The 22722-nt window shown below is 37.4% G+C and overlaps 5 protein-coding genes across 5 annotated transcripts; 2 read left to right on the forward strand and 3 right to left on the reverse strand.

Moving 5' to 3' along the window:
• The first annotated feature begins 24 nt into the window (after positions 1-24).
• LOC18016162 (protein ESMERALDA 1) lies at positions 25-4412 on the forward strand. Its single transcript, XM_006398477.2, has 10 exons — positions 25-674; positions 1327-1396; positions 1629-1696; positions 1810-1898; positions 1998-2195; positions 2356-2560; positions 2684-2851; positions 3049-3216; positions 3298-3488; positions 3624-4412. The coding sequence occupies exons 1-10, from the start codon at positions 303-305 to the stop codon at positions 3790-3792; spliced, it is 1698 nt and encodes a 565-aa protein (XP_006398540.1). The 5' UTR covers positions 25-302; the 3' UTR covers positions 3793-4412.
• A 320-nt stretch (positions 4413-4732) lies between these two features.
• On the forward strand, positions 4733-7456 carry LOC18016163 (phytanoyl-CoA dioxygenase). Its single transcript, XM_006398478.2, has 9 exons — positions 4733-4936; positions 5022-5143; positions 5240-5300; positions 5769-5837; positions 5953-6071; positions 6317-6464; positions 6557-6701; positions 6812-6898; positions 7021-7456. The coding sequence occupies exons 1-9, from the start codon at positions 4882-4884 to the stop codon at positions 7061-7063; spliced, it is 849 nt and encodes a 282-aa protein (XP_006398541.1). The 5' UTR covers positions 4733-4881; the 3' UTR covers positions 7064-7456.
• Positions 7457-8487: 1031 nt separating this feature from the next.
• LOC18016164 (WUSCHEL-related homeobox 6) lies at positions 8488-10131 on the reverse strand. Its single transcript, XM_006398479.1, has 4 exons — positions 10053-10131; positions 9538-9894; positions 9261-9325; positions 8488-8817 (listed from the first exon to the last, which is right to left on the reverse strand). Exons 1-4 carry the CDS (start codon positions 10129-10131, stop codon positions 8488-8490), a joined length of 831 nt encoding a protein of 276 aa, XP_006398542.1.
• Positions 10132-12549: 2418 nt separating this feature from the next.
• Positions 12550-13503, reverse strand: LOC112086402 (CLAVATA3/ESR (CLE)-related protein 16). The gene has a single exon (XM_024155304.1). The coding sequence runs from the start codon at positions 13171-13173 to the stop codon at positions 12844-12846; it is 330 nt and encodes a 109-aa protein (XP_024011072.1). The 5' UTR covers positions 13174-13503; the 3' UTR covers positions 12550-12843.
• A 913-nt stretch (positions 13504-14416) lies between these two features.
• Positions 14417-16471, reverse strand: LOC18016166 (pentatricopeptide repeat-containing protein At2g01510, mitochondrial). The gene has a single exon (XM_006398481.2). It carries the CDS (start codon positions 16443-16445, stop codon positions 14691-14693), a length of 1755 nt encoding a protein of 584 aa, XP_006398544.1. The 5' UTR covers positions 16446-16471; the 3' UTR covers positions 14417-14690.
• Positions 16472-22722: the final 6251 nt, after the last annotated feature.

Consider the following 22722-nt stretch of genomic DNA (forward strand, 5'->3'; position numbering starts at 1 on the left):
AAAGCACAGAAAGAAAGCCAAAGGAAGAGAAGGAAAGGGTGCATGTGACTGATCACGCCTCCACCGCAAAAGAGAAAAAAAGGTCCACATACACTCTCTTCTCTCTCTCTCTTCCGGCGATTCACTTCAAATTTCGCAACCGTGCTCCGCCGCATCCACCGCCGTGGGAACAAATATCGCCGCATCTCTGCGTTTCACGACCTTCCGCCGCCGACGCCGATTGGACTTATTATGATGTAAGGTCGTTGAACGAAAGAGGAGGGAAAAATTAGGATTGAGATCTGTTGATTTTTGATTTTCAAATGCTTGCGAAGAATCGGCTGCCGGGAAGCGGCCACACTACTCCGTCTCCTCCGGCGTCTCCTCGCCGTTCTCCTCGTTACCGTCACGGCCGGTCAAAAGCCGCCGGTCGAATTCCTACCGTTCAGCCAAGTCGGACCCTTGCTCATCGCCTATCCTGGATCCTTTTATCGGTTCTTCTCCGGCGTCAGGGAATTTTCCTCTTCGCTCCTCTCATCTATATCTCCTGTATGCTTCTTTACATGGGCACCGTTTCGTTCGATGTTGTTCCCATCATCCAGCGTAAGCCTCCGCCAGGATCCGTCTACAAAAGCCCGCAGGTTTACGCTAAGCTCCGCCCTGAGATGGACGCCGATGATTCCACGGCTGATGCGGTGAGTTTTTAGCAGCTCCACATTGTGTACCTTAAGTTTCTGACGATTCCCTGGTTCTTCCTTTTGACTTTTGGATACCTCGTGGTATGTCTAGATTTTTGATTTGCACACCCTTTCTAATTGAATCCTTGGCAATTTCCCCTGAATCATTGGATGTTGAAGAGATTTCGGGTTTTTTGCCAGGTTGAGCTGTTGCTTCTTCGGCTAAATTAGTACGGTTAAGTGATTGATTGGTAGGTTTCGTGATGATATTTCTATAGGGGAATTCAAGGTGATGAATCTCGTTATCAATCTCGAGACTTGTAGGTTGAAAAGATACTGTGTTATCTAGTTTTAGCTCTATTAACATGTAAAAACTGTTCCTTCGTCGACTTCAGCACGTTGAGAGAAAGACTATTAGCTTCAGAAGTTTTCCTTTTGAGCTATAGGTTCGTGTTGGTTTTGTATCTTACCCTTGAAATTACTGTTAGATTGGGAGACTTTGGTGAACGAATTCCTCCTTATATCATGAATGCTACTTTGGTTATGTGGCTGTTTTGCAAGCATGTTATACGGTTTGAGTACTGCGTTGAGAGTCTAGCATGTTAGCCACAAACTTATACATGCTGTCCTGCTTTTTCATGTATCATCAATGCTTTTGTATTCATGTCAGATATCAACCATTTGGAAACATTCCTATAAAGCTGGGGAGTGGAAGCCGTACGTGAACAAGTCTAGTGGAGGTACTGCATTGCTTTTGTATTTCTTTTTAATTCTGCTTCTCGTTTAAAGCTGCAGCGTTTATGATTTTTTGTCAAAACGTTCTCACCTTGATTAAAAGCGACCCTGGATTTTAATGTGCTAAAGTAAATGTTTTGTTCATTCTGCAAAGTTCTGCTGGCAGCTCAGAATTAGCCTGTTCTCTGGATCATTGTTTGATTAATTAGGTATCGCTTTTTTTGTTTATTATTGTAGCCTTACCCGATTCAAACGGTTTCATATATGTCGAGGCAAATGGAGGCTTGAATCAGCAACGGACATCGGTAGGTTTGTTGATCTTTTCATGATCTATGAAATCTATGCATTTCGCGAAATCTTGTCTAGCAATGTTATTTATGTCAAAGCTGTTGACTTATCTCTCCCATGTTATGCTTAGATATGCAATGCGGTTGCTGTGGCAGGCTATCTAAATGCAACACTAGTAATTCCCAACTTCCATTATCACAGCATATGGAGAGATCCAAGGTTTTAGATTGTTTTCTTTTGAAAATCTTATCTTGAGGTTATTTGTTCAAGCAAAGCCATCTTTTGTAGATTGCGTTCTGACAAAAGGTTTTCTTTCAGTAAATTTGGAGACATCTACGACGAAGAGTTCTTTGTCAATACCTTAGCAAATGATGTCCGGGTGGTTGATACAATTCCTGAATATCTAATGGAACGTTTTGACTATAACATGACAAATGTTTACAACTTCAGAGTTAAAGCATGGTCACCTATTCAATATTACCGGGACTCCATCTTGCCGAAGCTACTTGAGGAGAAGTAAGTTACAACTTGTTATTTAGAAGATTTTTCTCACGTGCTAGAGTTGGTTACGCATTGTTCTTAACAGAATAGTAAACCACCTTTTTCTTAGCAGAAGAGATTTTTTGGGTCTGTTTAGCACTTGTCATTGAAGAATTGTTGTCTTTACATGGCACAGGGTTATACGAATATCCCCATTTGCGAACAGACTTTCGTTTGATGCGCCTCAACCTGTCCAGAGACTTAGATGTTTGGCGAATTACGAAGCCTTGAAGTTTTCGAAACCCATTCTAACCCTAGGGGAAACACTGGTGAAGAGAATGAAGGAGCAAAGTGCAAACCATGGAGCGAAGTACGTATCTGTACATCTGCGTTTTGAAGAGGTTTGTTCCATGTAAAGGAGAGGCATCTAGAGAATCCCCACTGGTCTTTATCATGGCTATAATTTTTGAATGCAGAGTTTGTGTCTGAGTTGATATATAATAAGCTATATATACATGTTGCAGGACATGGTGGCTTTCTCCTGTTGTGTATTTGATGGTGGTAACCAAGAAAAACAAGATATGGTTGCAGCAAGAGAACGAGGATGGAAAGGAAAGTTTACAAAACCAGGCCGCGTTATTCGACCTGGTGCTATTAGGCAAAATGGAAAATGCCCGTTAACTCCTTTAGAGGTACTCATCAATTCGTGTGATTCTGGACACTGCTCCTACTATTTACAATATATTAGCATTCTCGGATATCTTCATAAGTTAATCACCCGTATAATAGCTCCACAAACCCTTGTGAGCAATAGTGTGGCTTGTATTGTATGGTGAGCTATATTGTTACTTATTCAGTTTGGTTTATATATTTCTTGTAAACTCTTCAGGTGGGTTTAATGCTTAGAGGAATGGGATTCAACAAAAGCACATATATTTTCCTTGCGTCTGGTCAGATATATAATGCGAATAGAACTATGGCCCCGCTACTGGAGATGTTCCCGAACTTACAAACTAAGGAGATGCTTGCATCAGAGGAGGAACTTGCTCCGTATAAGGTCTGCTTCTCTCCCGCTGTTTGTTCCAGAATATATTTCTCTGTGATCAATTATTTTTCTGACATTGAACTCTGTGTTTAGAACTTCTCTTCCAGAATGGCTGCAATAGATTACACGGTCTGTCTCCACAGTGAGGTATTTGTGACCACACAAGGTGGAAACTTTCCTCATTTCCTCATGGGTCATCGGAGATATTTATACGGTGGACATTCCAAAACCATTAGACCGGACAAGCGAAAGTTAGCAATCCTCTTCGACAATCCCAACATAGGGTATTCACTTTTTGTACTCCTTCAAGCTCCACTTCTAACACCTCCAAATGAACAATATCTGCACTGTTCCATTTTTTCTTCACCATACCGTGTCGCTGTGTGATCCCTTTTTGCTGAAACGCTTTTTATCTGCAGATGGCGAAGTTTTAAACGTCAAATGCTAAACATGAGGTCTCATAGTGACTCGAAGGGGATTGAGCTAAAACGACCTAATGACTCCATTTACACATTCCCTTGCCCTGACTGCATGTCCCGTAGGAACAAAACAACAACCCCAGATTCCAGACCACCTCCTGCCACCTGAAAGCACACATATTTTATTGCCGGCCGACCAGAATGTAAAGGCCGTGTTCATTGCTTGTAATTCTAATTCTTTCGAATCAGAGTGGACTTGGCGACTCGGCCCGCGCAGAGTTTTAGGGAGACAGCGTTTGGAGGATGAAATCGTCTATTTATCTCCGGGAAGGGTCTGCCGAGGAGTAACAGCCACAACATTGTTTGATACTTTTGACACATTGAAGCTGATGCATATAACAGGAGAGAAAATTTGAGGTTTAGTTCAATCCCTGGCTGCTGCTGGGGCAAAGAATAGGACAGTGATTGGATCTTGTTTTTTTTTTGGGGTGTTTTACGGTTTGAAACGTTTGCGTTTTGTACATTTTGTAAACGCAGACGTCAGAGTCTTTGCGTTAGGAGATATGTAGAGACGAACAGGAGGGGAGAAGAAGCTGCCCAAAAAGTTTTGTACATTTGATTTGGTTAGAGAGTAGAGACCATCGTGTCTTTTATTTTTTTGGGTTTATTTAATTTAATTCTTTGAAATAGGGCTTTAATTGTTTTCACAATATTCTTATGATTCTTCAGAGGTGAATCTTATGTTTCATTCAGAAAATAATGTTCAATATTGATTTGATTCTTTATTTAGTTGCTCCTATCCTATGTGTCGTTCATATTTCATACTCTTTTAGATTTTTTCATTTTTTTTAATATTCTCACGAGTGCTAACTGATCTATGTTCCATATAGTTCCCAATTAATAGGTCCGTAAACAAACAAAAAAAGCAAAAAAAAAACAAAAACAATTTCACGTGCTATACTAGCGCGTCGAGTGTACGCCCCTGGATCTGAAAGATAAGTCCACGTGGAACTGGCAAATATCGCCAACACAAAGGTTTAGCAAACGAATGTTGCGCGTGGGCAAAGGTCTCAATAAGTATTGGAGTTTATCATATCTTTGTTCTCTTAATTTTTTTTTTGTCCTTTGTTTAGGCTTTTGGGTTATCAAAGTCAAAACAGAACAATCTTACTCCATAAATTGTTCGCACAAGGATTGTGGAAGTATACAAATCACGAATACTCTTCCCGGCGAAATCTTTACAGGAACCGCCACATCAATGGGAATCACCGGAAGTTTAACTCCAGATCAGCTCGAGTTTTTTCACTCTCAAGGTTTTGTTTGAAATTTCTTCCTAGCTCGAGTTTTTGGATTGATGAGCTAAGAAGCTGATAATGATAATTGTAATAATGAAAAAAGGGTATTTGGTAATCGAATCTTTCGCGAGTGAGGATGAGATTTGTGGCTTGAGGAAGAGGATGGACGAGTTGCTGAATCAATTTGATTGTTCCGTCTCCTCTATTTTCTCCACTAAAAATCAGGTTACTTTTTTTACCAAGTTTATGTTTTTTTTTTAATTCATATTCGTCTTATGTTACTAAATCTGATGGTTATTTGATATTATGCGTCTTCCGTAGAAGCATACGACCGATAATTACTTCTTTGAGAGCGCTGAAAAAATCTCCTTCTTCTTTGAAGGTATCCTATAATCTTTAAAGATCTTCTTCGATTACTTACTTAGTTTCTATTTTCTTCTTTGTTTTACATAATCAGAACGACCGCTTTGGTTATTTCCATAGTGTTCCTATGATGTTCTTGGCAATATTATGTTGCTGTATGTGTGTAAATGCTCTGTTTGTTGTGAGAAGTATGAAAATTTGTAACGAATATACTGTATTTGAGGTATCTTTGTTTTCCTAGCAATTTTACAGAATCTTAAAATACCAATACAATTCTATTTTCTTGTTTAATACAATAGAATATGAATATGAATCTTTATGAAAGTTATGGCAGTTCCTTTGTAGTGACTTAATTAGGATACTCTCTCTTTGTTTGTAAATTTATTACTCTCTATTGATCATTTAGTTGATATCTTCTTCTTCTTTTGCTATAATCTCGCTATTAGCTGGTATCGAATTCTGAAGCGTACTTGTGTTTGAATCTCAGAAAAAGCTTTTGGCGACGATGGGGAACTGAAGCAACCGAAAGAGCTTTCTATTAACAAAGTTGGGCATGGTATTTTTTCAACGTGTTTATATATTAATTGTTATTATCTTCTTTTACTATAAAGTTTTTAGTGTTTGGTTGACAAAAACATATCACAAAGGTTAATAATGTTGTATTGGTGCAGCACTGCATGAGCTTGACCCATTGTATAGGGAATTCACATATTCGTCCAAGGTTTCAAGTATGGTATCATCCTTAGGTTACAGGAGACCTGTCATCATGCAGTCCATGTACATTTTCAAGGTACTCTTATTTACTTCTGGACTTTTTGTTTGTATTATTTACGACTTAGATCAATGAATATGCAAATGTTCAACAGTTAAGAAGGCAGATCATCACGTATATCTATATGAACAACTTCAAAATTAGTGTTTTGCAGTTACGTTTAAACTTTCCACACCTATTACATCCCCTATCTCTAAGTAGTATTCTTGCCTCTTTGGAACAATATATCTGATTTGAGTTTTTCAACTGTGCATTTTTACTAGCAACCTGGAATCGGAGGCGAAGTTGTGCCGCACCAAGATAATTCTTTTGTGTACACGGATCCACCTAGTTGTACTGGTCTCTGGATGGCTTTAGAAGATTCTACAACTGTTAATGGTTGTCTTTGGGCAATTCCTGGTTCTCACAAGAGTGAGTTTATCACCTCTATTTCTAGTGTTCTTTGTCGTAGTTTGCTTAGCTAAACAGTTCTCTATTTTTTTTCCCCCACTGCTTCGTTTTAGATGGTCTGGTTAGAAGGTTTGTCCGAGGTGAAAATGGTGTAACTTATGATCGGCCATCACCGTCATACGAGCAGAAAGATTTTGTGCCGATTGAAATGAAAGCAGGCTCAATGATAGCCATTCATGGTGATCTAATCCATCAAAGGTAATTTTCATCTTCTGTATAAAGGAGCTTGCTTAATAGTTTAGATTTGGCTGAGCTCTGAAAAATTCAATGTTCCCTACTGTTTTCTCAATGTGGATTTTGGGATGCAGTTTCGAGAATCTATCACCGAATTCAAGACATGCCTATAGCTTACATGTAGTAGAATCTGATGGATGTAAATGGGCAGAAGACAACTGGTAAGTCTTTATTTAACTTCTATTCCATCTATTTTTTTCTATAATCATATCGATGAAAAGCCTTCTACGACTTTGTTCAGTGAGTCTGTTCTTCATGCTTTTACATTTCTCTTATATGCTAGGATTAAAAGAGAAAAAATGCCTGAGCCTCTCTATGTTCCTTGATTCAAGCCAGTCGCCTGGAGACACTGTGAGTTGCTGTTTATCAGATTTCTTCTACGATGATAAACCTACGCACGACCTTTAGAGGGAACTCGGAACAGTAATAAGAATATGGCTAAAAAAAGGGCCTTCTTGTGTCATTTGCTTGTTGAAATACAATTTGTTTCTGTTTGGTCTCTGTAGTTCTGTCTTCAGATAACCAAACTTAGTGGTCAATAAAGTGTGACAAGTGATTACTTGATGTTTCTGTTATTATAGTTTTGACTTTCTTCAATATCTAATGACAGTAACTAGATATTGAAGTAAGTCATAAGAAGAAGTTAGGACCCTTAAACAGTTAGAGGTTGAAGAAAGATTGAGGAATAAGTGACCATGAGATATAGCTCTTTTTTTAAAAAAAAAATGTGAAGCTGTTTGAAATGTTAAAAAGTGACTTGAGGAATGGGACAAAACTATCTCTGTCCTATTGTAATTGTACTAGGAAAAAAAAAACGTTGGACAGATCTTTTAGGTGCAGAAACAATAGAGTCAATTAAAGAGTTATGGTCGAAGTGATAAATGCTTTGTGTAGTTGTCTCTAGGAAGTGATCTTCATCTTCTGTCTGAAAAGGCAGTTTTTTTATTTCATACCCTAGGACAAAAGATGGGTCAATGTTCTGTTTCTGTAGATTTTTTATCTCAGGCTTTTACATAGGAAGAAGGGACTATAGACATATAATTAACACCTTATGCTTCAGGTAATTAAGACCATAGCACATATGTATCTATGGTGAATGGAGTGAATTGCCAATCCTCTGTTTCTTTATTAAATTCATAAAACAAATGAGAAATGGGCAAACATTAAAGATGGTTTGTCTTCATTACATCAAAAAAGTCAAATGTCAGGTTCCAATTTTTGTTATTTCCTGAAATCTCCACTGCGACGCACTTTTTCTGATAATAAACCGCACATATGCTAAATTCACTGAAAATCCTAAAGTGATTCTAAACATAGTGCTATGTCAGCATCGAAAGTCTCTCTCACACAGTCACATATAAACGATGCAGAGGAAGAAGAAGAATCAGAAGAAACCATGTGAAGAAGTAAATATGAGATGTATATTCCTTACATTGACAATGGACCATTGAGAGCTTTCACTTTCAGACATATATATATATAGTTCGAGCTCCAAACCCAACCCCCAACATGGTCCAACTTCACATTTGGGTAGTAATAATAAATAACAATAAATTTCAAAAACCCTAAAATTCTTGGAAAGAAACCTTCAAATTTCAACCCCTCCTAACATTTACTACGCGTCTTCGTCTTACAAGTTTCATCCTATTCTCTTTTTATCTCTCCCTCTACTCTCTCTAACTACACATCACTTACCTATTTTTCGACAAACAACAAATAAAAATTTATTACTCACACATGGGTTTTGGTTTTACCTATGAGGCATGAACTCATAGTAGCAACAAAAGTTGCAATACACTTGGTTTGCTTTTCTTTCTTTCTTCTCTGTAAACCGATCGGTTATCTCTTGGTTCTCCATAACCGGGAAGAGATTTAAAGTTGTGATCTCCCTCGTTTCTTCTTCTACTTCTCCGTTGACATTTTCGTCGATATTAATCTCTCGTGGTTTTTGAGTTACCGACGAAGTAACAAGATTTCTCCACATGGTGTCTTTACCATCCTCCGATGCCCTTTCAGAGTCTCTTGTCGTCCCATGCTCTTCATTGTTGGCTTTATTGCAATTCGCCGGTGCTAATTCATCCTGAGAAGGAAAAACAAAATTATTAATTGGTTTTTTTTTGTCTCTCGGTATTAATCTGATTACTAGATTTTTTTTTTGGGAAAAACATACAGTATAAATATTTTAAATTTAAACAGTAAAAGATATTAATAGATATCATTGAGATGAATTTTTTTTTAAAAAGGATGAAAAGGGTTATATAGCAGCCTTGAGTAATGTATAGAACATTTTGAACATCAAAGAACATCAATGTATAAACATAAAACCAAAAAAAAAAGGCCTGGAGTAGACCTTTTTTCTCCTTATTGTTCTCAACATATCATCAGAAAAGCTTCTCTAACCGTTTTAGGCATCCCTAACTTGTCTTCTCCAATTTCCACACATTGACACATGCATGTAATAGTGTTCTTTGTATATCTTTGTATATGTGTATACGTATATATACATCAAAGAAAATATATAACCTGTGGTTGTGGGTTTGTGTGTGGAAAAGATGGGCAGCTCTTTGTATGATCAACTCGAGAACCACCTGTGATTGCCACTCATATGTTAAATTTTTTCATTAAATTTTATTATAATACAAACAAAAATCTCTATATACCCCCTTAACAGCAAAAGTCAAAGTTTATATTTGAAGATCAAATATTGTTTGTTGATATTGAGAATAGGACTAAATATATATAATTAATCTCTCGCTTTTATGAATATATATAATGTATATACAATCAACTAATTAATTACCTGATGATGAATCCTTGACGTGATGATGAGGTTCTCTAACGTTGTTAATATCATCATCTCCTTCACAACGGCGTCTTTTCAGTCTTTCTCTAGCCTTGTGATTCTGAAACCAGTAGAAAACGTTTTTGCCCTCGATTCTGCCATATTTACGGAGCTTAGATGCTATCTTTTGGATCTGTTCCGTAGTCGGCGTCCGTGTTCCGCTTCTGTAAACCTCTTCCAACGTCGTGATCTGCTCCGGCGTCGGATTCCATCTCGACGTCGCCGCCGTCGGCAAGTTATTTTTCCGATCATCACCAATTTCTCCCGATGATGATCCGGTGATGATCTGATGATGATCGTTGCCAGTAATATCGCCTGAAAAAACAAATGTATTTATAACCATAAAGACCATGTCTAAGGAAACTTCTTGGTTATCAAGAAAAAAAAAAGAACATATGTTTTTTTTTCGACAAAAAGACCATATGTAATTATGTATACACATTGATTGATATATGAAAAAAGGTAAGTGTTACATTGTGTTAGAAGAAGATGAGGTTGAGTAGTAGGAAGGGGCAAAAAGTTGATGAGATTTTTGTTGGAGATGTAGCCCATGCTCTGAAGAAACTAAAAATTTGCCCTAAATCACTTTTGTTTTGGGGAAGATCGTTATTAAAAGAGACAATATTTATGAAAAAGGTCTTTATGTTGTTGTTTACTGTAAAATTCTGACCCTTTTGCTAGGGAAATGGGATTTAAGAGAGTAATGCTTGTGTTTCAGTGCTGTGTGGGAATGAATGATGAGAGTTTTACTTGTGATGCAAGAGAGATCAAAAGGCTACAAGAGATTGATTTTTGGGTCTATCATACTTTGCCTTTTGTCCTGTTTTATAGATAAACCAAAATCTTTATATATAGAGAGAGAGTGTGACAAAAGAATATACACACTTTTATATATTAAATTTTGCTTATCGGTTTGACCAAAAAAAAAAATTGCTTATCGAATTATAAATAGAACTTGTCTATATATTACTCCAATCTGCAAAAGCAGAAGAAACGGAGTAAACATGATTCAACAAAATTAAATACGGCGCTGAAAGTTATATAATTACACCGAAATTTATAAGTTAAGAAGAGATTAAAATTGGTCACTGAATATTCAATTTTTTTTTATTTTTTAAAAGTGTTTTGCATCTCTTATCAACTCTCACAACCTGAGAGCGGTTAATATATCCCACGCGCAGTCCTTACACGTGATTCGCGTTTTAGCCATTTTTAGAAATATCCACAATTGAGCCCAATAGACGCGCGTAGGTCGAGCTTCCCCATCTTAAATGGGCTTTCAAATTGGACTAAACCTACCTATTAGCCCAATTACTCTTTTTCAGTCCATATATCTACACTCCACTTGTTTTATAAAACTGAAAAAATATCACACTATAAAAAATAAAACTGAAAAAGCTGAATTTCCAGAAACGTCAATAAATCAAAATAATTTTTCAAGTTTGTTAGGAAAATATACGGAAAGTGAAATTCAAAATATGGAGATGGCATGGAGTGGTTGAATAATCACTATAGCTCCTTAAATCTCTCCATTTATGGCTCTCACTGTGCAAAACATTCATTCCACATGCAACAACCTCTCTCTGAGGAAATTCCTTTTCAACCAAATGGACCTAAAAATAAGATATTTTATTTGTATACAAAATTAGTTATTAAGGCAAACAAAATTTGCATTTTTCTTCAGAATGCAAAATTGATTTGGTTCTTATTTCAAATCAATGTTCTGTTTATTCTAAGAAAAATAGTCGAAGATCAAAGTTTTTACTTCTTTGTCAACAATTTATTCTTTCTGGCCTCAGCCATTCGTGATTTAAATTGGTTGTTTTGGGAAATTCTGTATTTAAAGCCTACCTTAACGAAATAGAAATCATTAATCCGTGAGTGAATTAGTAAAACTAGTATTCATTTAAGCATTGAAGATGTTTGTACCTACACGTATATAAATACACATATATATATATATATATATAGATTCTCAAAAAGTGAGGAAAATATAGAGAGGTCCTTGGAGACAGGCATCCTTTTCGAGAGAACCGTATGCATTAAGTTCAAACACATATACAAATGAAATAAAAATCATAAAAGCTAAAGCTAAACTATCAATGGCCTACAATAATCAATAATATTTTCTCCCACGTCACAAGTTTAGAGAAAAAAAAAAACAGAAAATTGATTACAAAACTTTGATTTAATCAAAATGAGTAAATATTATTATGAGAGTTTGAGTGAATGTCGTCCATTATGATTTAACATAAATCTACCTAAGTTATTCTCTTTTTTTCCACATATGTAACAACGTACTATGTTACCAGGACTGAAAGAGTTTGTCTAAATCGGTTTGTGATATTCAGATTGGGATACAAATTACAAAAATAATCATGAAAGAGTTACTTTTAAATCGGCTACTGTATTGTTAGGATATTTTTTTTATAAAATAAAAATTATGGTTAGAAATTGAATTTACACCCATGGCCGTTTAAAAATGAAAGACTGTATATTTTACATCCACACATATCTAATACTTAATGCACCACCTAAAAATATGTATTTTTCAGCTTGAGCCTACCACATTCTCAATTTTGAAAACAGTACATAGGAAAAATCCTAAAACAATGGGCTCGTCTCTTATAATTGAATAGTTATTATTATGCATGAGTTTCACCAAATCTCAAGTCTTTGGTTCTCCTTCTTTCAGAAGCGAAAGAGCAGTCAACAGCTTCTGTGTTCATAAAATATAAACTAAACATTTACTAATAATATACCCACCATTTCGAGTCTTTGGACCCATTCAACATCGAGTTATATAAAAAACAAATGGCATTAATTAATCACTCATCACAAAAAGACAACCTTCTTTTTCTGCACAGAACATGATCTTCGAAGAAATCCATGCATTCGAATCTTCAACAATTGTTAAAAAATAATAAACAAACTGTTTTCTTTCTTAGGATATGGATTTTCTATAACACACTGATTTAATCAAATAAATACAAAACTATTTTCAATAATTCTTGGATTTCGAAGGTCGATGGTCGCCAATGAAGCAAAAAAAAGTTACAGCAAAGAGAAACAAGATCATTAACTCTTAGCCTAGGAGAAAAGAAGGCTAACAATAATGATCTATATCTCGTAGTGAAAGAAAACCATAAAACATAAACTCATAAAAAACTACCAAAGTAGAGAAATTTGAAGCAGAGATTGAAGGATCTAAAGGCAAATTAAGCTCGAACGAGAGATCACACACACGTGTTACTAATTAGTTATTCAGTTGTGAAGAGGATTTGGACCTGTGTGAACTAATCTCTTGTCGTCTTTGTAAACATCATCTGTGTTTTGTTCTTCTCGACGTGGACCGAACGACACCGAGTCTCTGGGGGATTGAAATGAGGTCGTTTCATGGAAAGGACCAACCTTTCTCGGCATATGGTAGGATTGATAATACTGATCAGGAGAAAGAGCTGATGAAGACAAACCAAACTGAGCAAAGATTAAGATTCCCCACAAGAAGACGTTGGATGCTTGTCTTCTTCTTCTTCTTCTTCTTCTTCTTCTTCTTATTCCTCTGTCTTGCTCTTCTTCTACACAAGCTTCCATGGCAGTTTGATTTGAGTGAAAAAGAGAAGGTTTTTATGGGCTTTTCTAGAAGCACACGAGGTAGTGAAAACAGAGTATCTGAGGATGTCTCTCTCTCTCTCTGTTTTCTTTCAAAAGAATTTTCTTTCCTTTTTGTCGGTGTTTGGTAGTGCAGAGCAGGTTTGGATTTAAGAAACAGATGAGAAAAATGGGTTTTGACTAATTAGAATAATAGTTCTTGAAAAGAAAAATGATAACTTTGAGTAGTAGGAGAGGATTAACCCAAAAGACAAAACTCTTTTCTTTGTTTGAGTGAAGTCTAAGTAACAAAAAAGTTTGTCCGGTCTCCTTTGGATTAATGAGAAAGAAGAAGAAGTAGAAGGAGGAGAAAGATGAAACCTTTTTTTTTTTGGTATGGAAATGGAATTAGCTTTCTGGGTTCTTTATTATAAATTTTTAATTTTCCTTATCTTATGGGTCTTATCAAACGATCTTGACCCTTGATTCCTGGGAGAACCTTCTCATATTTGTACTACTCATCAGATCTTTAAACATTGATATTTTTCTTTCTCATGTTTCTCTCTGCTTACGTATTTAAATTTTAATGAAATTGCAATTAACATATTAATTTCTGCCATTTTGCTTGGAGATGGTGCAGAGGACAGTTCAGTATTAATAGCCGTTGTCCCCGGGAAAAAAAAAATCGAATTTATGTTTTCTGAGAGGAGAAAGAGAGAAGGGTACTGAGTGTAAAAACCAAATTGATGTAATGTACAAAGTGTTTTTACTAATTAAAGCAAGTAGCTTTTAGTGGAGGTATTACCTTAGTTTTGCTAAATTGAAGAAAAAAAAACCGTTGTTGTAGAGATTTTTTGGCTTGAAGACAAGTGATAACCTATATGTTCTCTGTTTTGTCGCCATCTCTCTGTTTCATTCATGTCTTCTTGTTCTGTCTTTCACCAGAGCTTTTTCTATTTCTTGCTTCTTTCATGTCCATGCTTTTTCAACTCTCAGAGAAACCCATAAACAGAGGCAAACTCAGTTTTTGATCACTGTCAATAGCATTAGCATCTAATGACTGACATAAACATTAAATTCCAGTTTCACAAATTTGACCCTTCTTTAACTCCTGAAAAAATATGTTGAGTAGTTGAATTTTAGCTATTTATATACTTTATCAGAGATACAATACAAGACCTGTAAAATCAATGGCATTTCTTAAGAAAGATACAAAACCCATTAATTGGCAAAAACACGAGGCAGGCAAAGATCTACGTAGTTAATGATCAATTACAAATCAAATACGCAATAATAAGTATAATGTACAAATTGACGTAGCTTGTGTCTACCTTATTCAGTAGTCTCTCGGTTTCAGGCATCTGACTTCTTTGAATGAAACATAAGCTTCACGATTTGCTGCCAAATGCAAGTTTTGTGGAGCAACAATTTGGTATTGCGTCAACTTGAGATGCATTCAAAATCCTTGGAAGCATTTATCATTAGATCTCTCTTAACAACCAGAACATTAATAAGTGTAGTCACCAGAATTCTCTGCAAGAGCAAGCACCATTTCTGAAGTGGTGAAACCTGTTCTTGTCTCTCATGATGATGTCTCTTGAAGTAAGCCTGGAAACAAACTTTGCGAAAACGTGGCAATCATCACAGGTTCTGAGATTCTTCATAACCCGTATAGGATGCTCCGGTCTCCCATTGATGAGTGCAAATGCAATAGCGAGCTTCTCACTGTGATGACTGAGAGAAGATTCTTTTTCCTCTGTTTCCACATCATGAAACACCGAACCTGTGTGGGGAACATACCCCATGTTCCTTATCTTCTTCAAGATTTCCTCCAATTTCTCATATATCGCCTTTGATTGTACATGTGATTGGTCTCCTCTATTAAAAACATGGATCTTGCCGTCAAATTCAACGGAACTATAAGCAGTAACCTTTTTAGTGCCGAGCTTCCTCATTTTACTTCTTACTTTGTCAACACAATCCCATTTACCAGCAGCTGCATATATATTAGACAGTAGTACTTGGTATGCACCAATGTCAGGAGCTGTTTCTACAAGTAAGTCTGCTACTTTCTGGCCCAATTTCATATCACAATGAACCGCACAAGCACCTAACAAGGCTCCCCAGATACCGGCATCAGGTTCCAGTGGCATCTTTTTGATAAATTCATAAGCCTCCTCTAGAAGACCAGAGCGTCCTAGTAGATCAACCATACATGCATAGTGCTCTTTTCTCGGCTGAAGATTCTTATCATTCGATCGAACCATGAGATTAAAATACCTTTTTCCTTCATTCACTAGTCCAGCATGGCTGCAAGCAGATAGGACCCCAAGAAATGTCACGTAGTTTGGTCTTAGTCCCTCATTCTGCATCATAGTGAACAATGCCAAGGCTTCTTCGCTATCTCCATTCATTGCATATCCTACAATCATCGTGCTCCACGAAACTATATTTCTTTGTCTCATTTCGTCGAACAATACCCTCGCAGCTTCGGTGCTACCACACTTTAAGTACATATCGAGCTTTGCATTTTCGACTATAATGTTACAATCAATATCTTCTTTCCTAGCGCGATCATAAATCTGTTTTCCAATCTCCAAAGAGCCTAGCTGACCACAAGCAGAAAGCACACTCACGACTGTAAAAGAATCAAACTGAACAGCATCCTCACACATTTTGTGGTAATACTCAAGAGCTATAGCCGAGTTTCCCGTTTGAACGCAAGCTGCAATAAACGCATTCCAAGCCACTAAATCTTTGCCTTGCATAGACTCGAACAAGAACTCAGCCGAGCTCAATTCACCAAACTTCATGTACATCATCACCAACTCAGTTGCAACGATCCCAAGAGTCTCAAAACCATATTTCAACACATGGGCATGAAAGGCAAAGCCACAGGGCAAAACCCCCAGCTGGGAGATCGCCTTCACCACAAACGGGTAAGTAAATTCATCAGGACGAACATCAAGATCACGCATATTTTTATAAAGCATGACACTTTCAAGAGGGAGCTGGTTTTTAACGTACCCTTTGAAAAGAGTGTTCCAAAGAAAAATCCTCGGCTTGTGCATTTCGTCGAACATTTGGCGGGCGTAACACATGTCTCCTACAAGTATAAGTTTCTCTAACAACTGGGTTAAGAGGCTGTTCTTCACAGATAAACCGGACGTTAGTACAAGCGCATGGATCTTCTTAAACTGCTTCGGCTTTGAAGAGCTTGCTCGTAATAGCTTGGAGAGCATTTGTTTTGTTAATGGCGTTTGTTTCGCAAGCATCTCTTCGTTTTCTTTTTTTTTTTGGTTTTTTTGTTACCGTCATCGTTATTTCAACGATCTGAAAATGTGACTATATTTTTATAAAGCCCAGTTACTACAAGAAAAGGCCCAATACTCAGAAACTTCATAGCAATTTCAATACGTATGGGCCGAAAGATCCCAGGACACAAACGTCAACACCACGAAGTGCCAGATTTTCATGGACTACATAAGACCTTCCACAGCCCTGAAATTCATGATGGGGTTCATCAGCATTTTTTAATAATTTTTGGAGGAGATAGAATGTGGAAGAACCTTGGGTGAACTTGAGGTGAAAAATGAGTTTCCAACCCTGATACTAATTTTTTTTTTAACTATTTTAAACATTTGAATAAAATAAAATGAAAAGAGTTCTTAAATTGAGAAAACAAAAGTGAAAGTAAAACTAGTAATCTTCTAGATGTCCAAATTTATGCCAAAAGTAGAGGGTATTTTTTTCTAAGCCGTAGCGTGCTCTAGAGTACATTCTCGTGCTTTTTCATCGAAACCCGCCTTGTCTTCTTTGTATAGCTTCGCTTTGGCTTCATCAAAGTAGTCCCCCTGAACCGTTTAAAGCATCATACCTTTGGTGGGTTGAACAGATATTCCGGAGGGAAGTCCATGCTGATTTTGAAGACTCCGTTCTCGTAAGGCGATCCTGCTGGTCCGAACAGCTCACCCTCCCAATAAAACATCTTTCCATCTATGGGGCCTGCCTTGTAGAGCGGGCTCTTAACCCTCTCAATCTCTTTTTTCTGTTTCGTTATGGCTCTCGCTCAGTACGGGACATCCTCTAAACTTGGCATACTCTGTCCACAATAAACGATTTGATCATTTGAGTTACATAAATATCCGAACCAAATGAGAAAAACAAAACTTGAAAACAAACCTAAACTCAAGTAACTACTTAAACCTAATCATTCGATATAACCAGAACACGATTACAATACGATGTCCCTAAAGATTCGATACTCCTAAACACACAATGAACCATTTCAACCTAAACATTCGATATGACCTAAACATTCAATACTTGAAAACACACAATGAACCATTTCAACCTAAACATTCGATATGACCTAAACATTCAATACTTGAAAACACACGATGAACCATTTCAACTCACACAAGCGATTCACACAAGCGATCAACAAATCGATTAACTCACACAAGCGATTAAATCACCCAAGCGATTTACTCACACAAGCAATTAACTCACACAAGCGAACCAAAATTTATAAAAGCCCCAAGCGAATTAGACGCCAATTGTAATCCCAAATAAAAGCCCCAAAATTTATAAACAATTTTGAAAACCCTAATTTCAAAACATCAAATTTTAAACCCTAATACGCGAAATCCGGAAACCGATTGAATATAAGAACAATGAATCGTAAACAACTCATAATCAACACCAAAAGCCCCCAAAAAAAACTTCCCGAAGAACCCTAATTTTCTCCCAATTTTGAAAACCCTAATATCGATTCAACCAACCGACCAAAACTCAATCAAAAGACTTCCAAATGATATAAACGACGTACCATACTGATCGACCGAAGGGGAAGCGACGATTCACCGGAGATTCGATCGGAGGGGAAGATTGGATTTGAAGTCGCGATTTTCGCAAAATCGCCGTGGAAGTTTTTTTTTGATAAAAAAGAGAATGCGAAATAACCCCAAATGTTCGATCCCGACCCTAAAAAATTTTCCCCAAACTTCAGCCAATCAGTACTTGCCACGTAGGCCGGTGAACCTCGACGATACGGGCGCGTCGGGCTTATCCCAAAAAGACAGTATCATCGAGTTTTTGGGCCTAATCGATTAAAAAAAATTAAAATAATGGTATTGGACTCCACGGATGAATCCCGCCCATCCCGCATTGTGGATGGTCTAACAAGTATGAGAAGTCAGCAGAGTTTTGACAGTTCCGTTTTACAAAAGTTTCATTCTGCCATTTTCGACTTATAAATAAACATATATGTAAGGTTTTATTATAAGTACATTAAATAATCTTCTTCTTTTTTAATTCTCAGATCATGCTTTTATTGGTTTTCTATCGATGGAACAGCAAAAGCATGAAAAACGTACAGCCACTCATCTTGGTTTCTTATTTCATTTGAGATCTCTCAATAACTTGGATTGATTGGCATTGTCTATTCTTGTCTGATCGGTCTAATCGTGAACTGGGAAAAAATGATTTTTAGATAAAAATGAATTTGATTAGTAACTTTTCATTTTGATTTTCATAGTTACCAATTACAAATCTGGAAACTGCTATCAGTATTAAAAATGATGCCATCATTTATATTTTGTTACATGTTTAGTCATTCCGTTATCGCCTACTTATTTTTTGTTATCATTTTATATTACCACAAAGATCAGTGTTTTTGTCTGTTTTATATTTGGTAAGGTTTTCTTCTTTAATTGTCTAGAATATTATAAATTATAAGAACAATCTAGGATTATTTTACAACGGACAATAATACCTGTTTATAAAGATTCCTGAGTTGATCTTGAAAAAGGATGACCCGTTATATGGGGTTCTTAAGGAAGAACAAGTTGGAATTCATCCAGTTTTGGGTCGTCCAAAAATTGCTGCTGAAGTTCTTGAAGGTATGCATCAATATCTTATGGTGGTGGAAGGTGAGGAAAGGAAAATCAGAGAGGAAAGGGTCAAGAAATCGGTTGCTGATGCTGAATGTTCGTTGGCTTCACAAAAATCGATATTGAGACTTGAACCTCCTCCGGTAATTACTAGAGACACTCTTAAAGGGAAGGGGATTGTGTTTGGCTATGATTCATCTGACGCGTCGACCCAATCAGAAATGATTAAACCGAATAACCAAAAGCTTATGTCTTCAGCGATGCTATCAGGAGCAGGAAGTAGCTGGGCTCTGGGAAATCCCACTTTGAATAAAATTAATCCAAATGATGAAGAGGGTTATGGCTCTATTAACTCTCATTTTGGAACTACGGGTAACAGGGGTGGCTCCTTTGGGGCTAGTCCTTCCGGATCCAAAATGAAAGTGAACAAACCAAGGAAGAGACCAGGTAAAAGAGTTAGAAAGATTAATGGAGCCTTGGCGGATCTAGTTGGAGAAGAAGTTAAGAAAAAGGAAGGTACGATTAAAGGCATCACTGAGAAGAGAAAAGATAAAGAAAAATTGGAAGGAGTCTCCAAAGCTGCGAAGCCAAATACTCATGAGATGGTCCCAAATGAGGGACTGTCCAATATCCAATGAGTATTCTGAGTTGGAACTGCCAAGGATTGGGGCGGCCTCAAGATTTGACAGTTCCTCGGCTGATGGAGATGCGCAAAAAGCATTTCCCGGATATCTTATTTTTAATGGAAACAATGAATTCAAGGAATGTTCTTGTAGATATGCAGGAGTGGTTGGGTTATGACTTTGTTTATACGGTGAATCCGATCGGCAAGTGTGGTGGACTTGCATTGTTCTGGAAGAAATCAGTGATGGTAAATATTGAGTTTGTAGATAAGAACGTCATGGATCTCCATGTACAGTTGGGATCCTTCAAGTTTTATGTTACATGTGTTTATGGAAATCCAAATTTCAGTCTCAGATCAGGAGTTTGGGAAAGACTTTTGAGGATTGGTATTCTGAGAAAAGAAAGTTGGTGCATGATTGGCGACTTCAATGAAATATTGAGCAATGATGAAAAGATAGGAGGTCGAAGGAGAGCTGATAGCTCCTTTATTCCATTCGCCAATATGCTGTCTGGGTGTAACATGGATGAATTACCAAGCACGGGTAACGGATTCACATGGGGTGGTAGGAGATATCAATTGTGGGTTCAATGCAAACTGGACAGATGCTTTGGGAACAAGGAATGGTTCAAGATGTTCCCAGCAGCTAATCAAGCTTTTCTGGATAAAAGAGGTTCTGATCATAGACCGGTGCTGGTATCGCTGATGTCTTCACAAGAATCATATCGTGGCTCTTTCAGATTTGATAAAAGAATGCTTCATCAACCTCTTGTTAAAGAAGCGGTGACTCTAGCTTGGAATGACAATTCTTCTAATTCTAATGTCAGTGTTGCTGATAGAATCCGCCGTTGTCGTCGTGCCTTGAGTAAATGGAAAAGAGATAATGTCGCTAATTCTAGAGAGAGAATTGACATGCTTCAATCTGAGTTGGAAAAAGAGTGTTCGGATTTGACTCCCTCCTTCTTCACAATGGAGAATCTTAAGAAGGATCTTGTTGGAGCTTACCGTGATGAAGAATTGTTTTGGAAGCAGAAAAGTAGATCCAAGTGGTTAAAGGAAGGAGATAATAACTCTAAATTCTTCCATGCCTCTGTTAAGGCTTCTAGATCTAGGAACAGTTTGGTGATGCTGTTGGATAGTAATGGAATCCAACACTTTGATAAAGCATCGAAAGGTGAAATTGCGGTTGATTATTTCAGGAATCTCTTTACATCCTCTTCCCCCAGTGAGGATCATGATTTCTTCGATGGTTTTGAGCCCAGAATCACATCAAGTCTTAACAGAGTGCTGATAAGTGAAGTCTCTAAAGAAGAAGTTAAAGCTGCCTTTTTTGCGATCAAAGGAGCAAGTGCTCCTGGTGCAGATGGAATGACAGGAATTTTTTTCCAACAATATTGGGAAATTATTGGCCCTAAAGTCACCGAGGAAATCTTGAAATTCTTCCAAGGTGGAACCTTCCCTAAAGAATGGAACTTTACCCAGATTTGCCTTATCCCGAAGAAAGACAACTCTCCTCTGATGTCTGACATGAGACCTATCAGTTTGTGCTCAGTGCTGTACAAGGTTATTTCAAAAATCTTGGTGTCAAGAATCAAACCTCATCTGTCCGAAATTATATCACCGAATCAATCAGCTTTTGTTCCTGAGAGATTGATTAGTGATAATATTCTGATTGCTCATGAAGCTGTTCATAGCTTGAGGACTCACGGTTCAATATCAAAGAATTACATGGCAATCAAATCTGACATGTCCAAAGCTTATGACAGAGTTGAGTGGAGCTACTTGCGATCATTATTATCTGCTTTGGGCTTCCATACCAAATGGATTGATTGGGTGATGTTCTGTGTTACATCAGTTTCTTACACGGTCATCATCAATGGACAGGCTCATGGGGTGGTGGAACCTCAAAGGGGAATCAGACAGGGTGATCCTCTCTCTCCTTTTCTTTTTGTGTTATGCACTGAAGGGCTGACTTTTCTGATGAATCAAGCGGAGAGAGATGGTCTCATCAATGGTATTCAATTCTCCTCTTCGGGCCCTGCTATTCACCACCTCTTGTTTGCTGATGATAGCTTGTTCATGTGCAAAGCTAGCGAAGATCAATGCCTAACTATTCAAGAGATTCTTAAATCTTATGAAGGAGCCACAGGTCAAACCATCAATTTGGAGAAATCTTCTATTACTTTTGGAAAGAAAGTGAGTGGTTTTATGAGAAGCAAAATTCAGGGATGTCTTGGGATCTATAATGAAGGTGGTGCAAGTACTTATTTGGGGTTGCCGGAATGCTTCAGTGGGTCCAAGATTGATATGCTGTCATACATTCATGATAAGATGAAATCGAGAATGTCTGGATGGTATGCTAGATCTCTCTCTCAAGGTGGTAAAGATATTCTTCTAAAGTCTATTGCTTTGGCAATGCCTGTCTTTGCGATGACCTGTTTTAAGCTCCCTAAGGGTACATGTAAGAAGCTGTCTAGTGCTATGTCTGATTTCTGGTGGAACTCCAAAGAAAATGCTCGTAAAACTCACTGGACTGGATGGGATAAAATGTGTTTGCCTAAAGCTCAAGGTGGTCTTGGATTCAAGGATATCCAAATATTCAATCAAGCACTTTTAGCCAAACAGGCTTGGAGAATCCTCCAAGAACCAAATTGTCTATTTTCGAGGTTCATGAAAAGTAGATATTTTGGGGATGATGGATTTTTAGATGCAGCATTGGGATTAAGACCTTCTTATGCTTGGAGAAGCATTATCCATGGTAGAGAGCTTCTGAGTAGAGGGCTTAGACCAATGATTGGTAATGGTAAGTCTACTAGTGTTTGGACCAGCTGTTGGTTGAATGATGGTGGTATGAGAGCCCCGCTAATGATGAACATTCTGGTAAATATTGATCTAAGGGTTGAAGACCTTATAGACCAAACATCAAAATGGTGGGATAGGGACAAACTCGATGATCTGTTCTTCCCTCGTGATATTGAACTGATTTTGAAGATCAAGCCAATCTTAGAATTGGAGGACTATTGGTGTGGAACACAA

This window comes from Eutrema salsugineum, unplaced genomic scaffold (assembly GCF_000478725.1).
Source record: "Eutrema salsugineum unplaced genomic scaffold, Eutsalg1_0 scaffold_20, whole genome shotgun sequence".
NCBI lineage: Eukaryota > Viridiplantae > Streptophyta > Magnoliopsida > Brassicales > Brassicaceae > Eutrema > Eutrema salsugineum.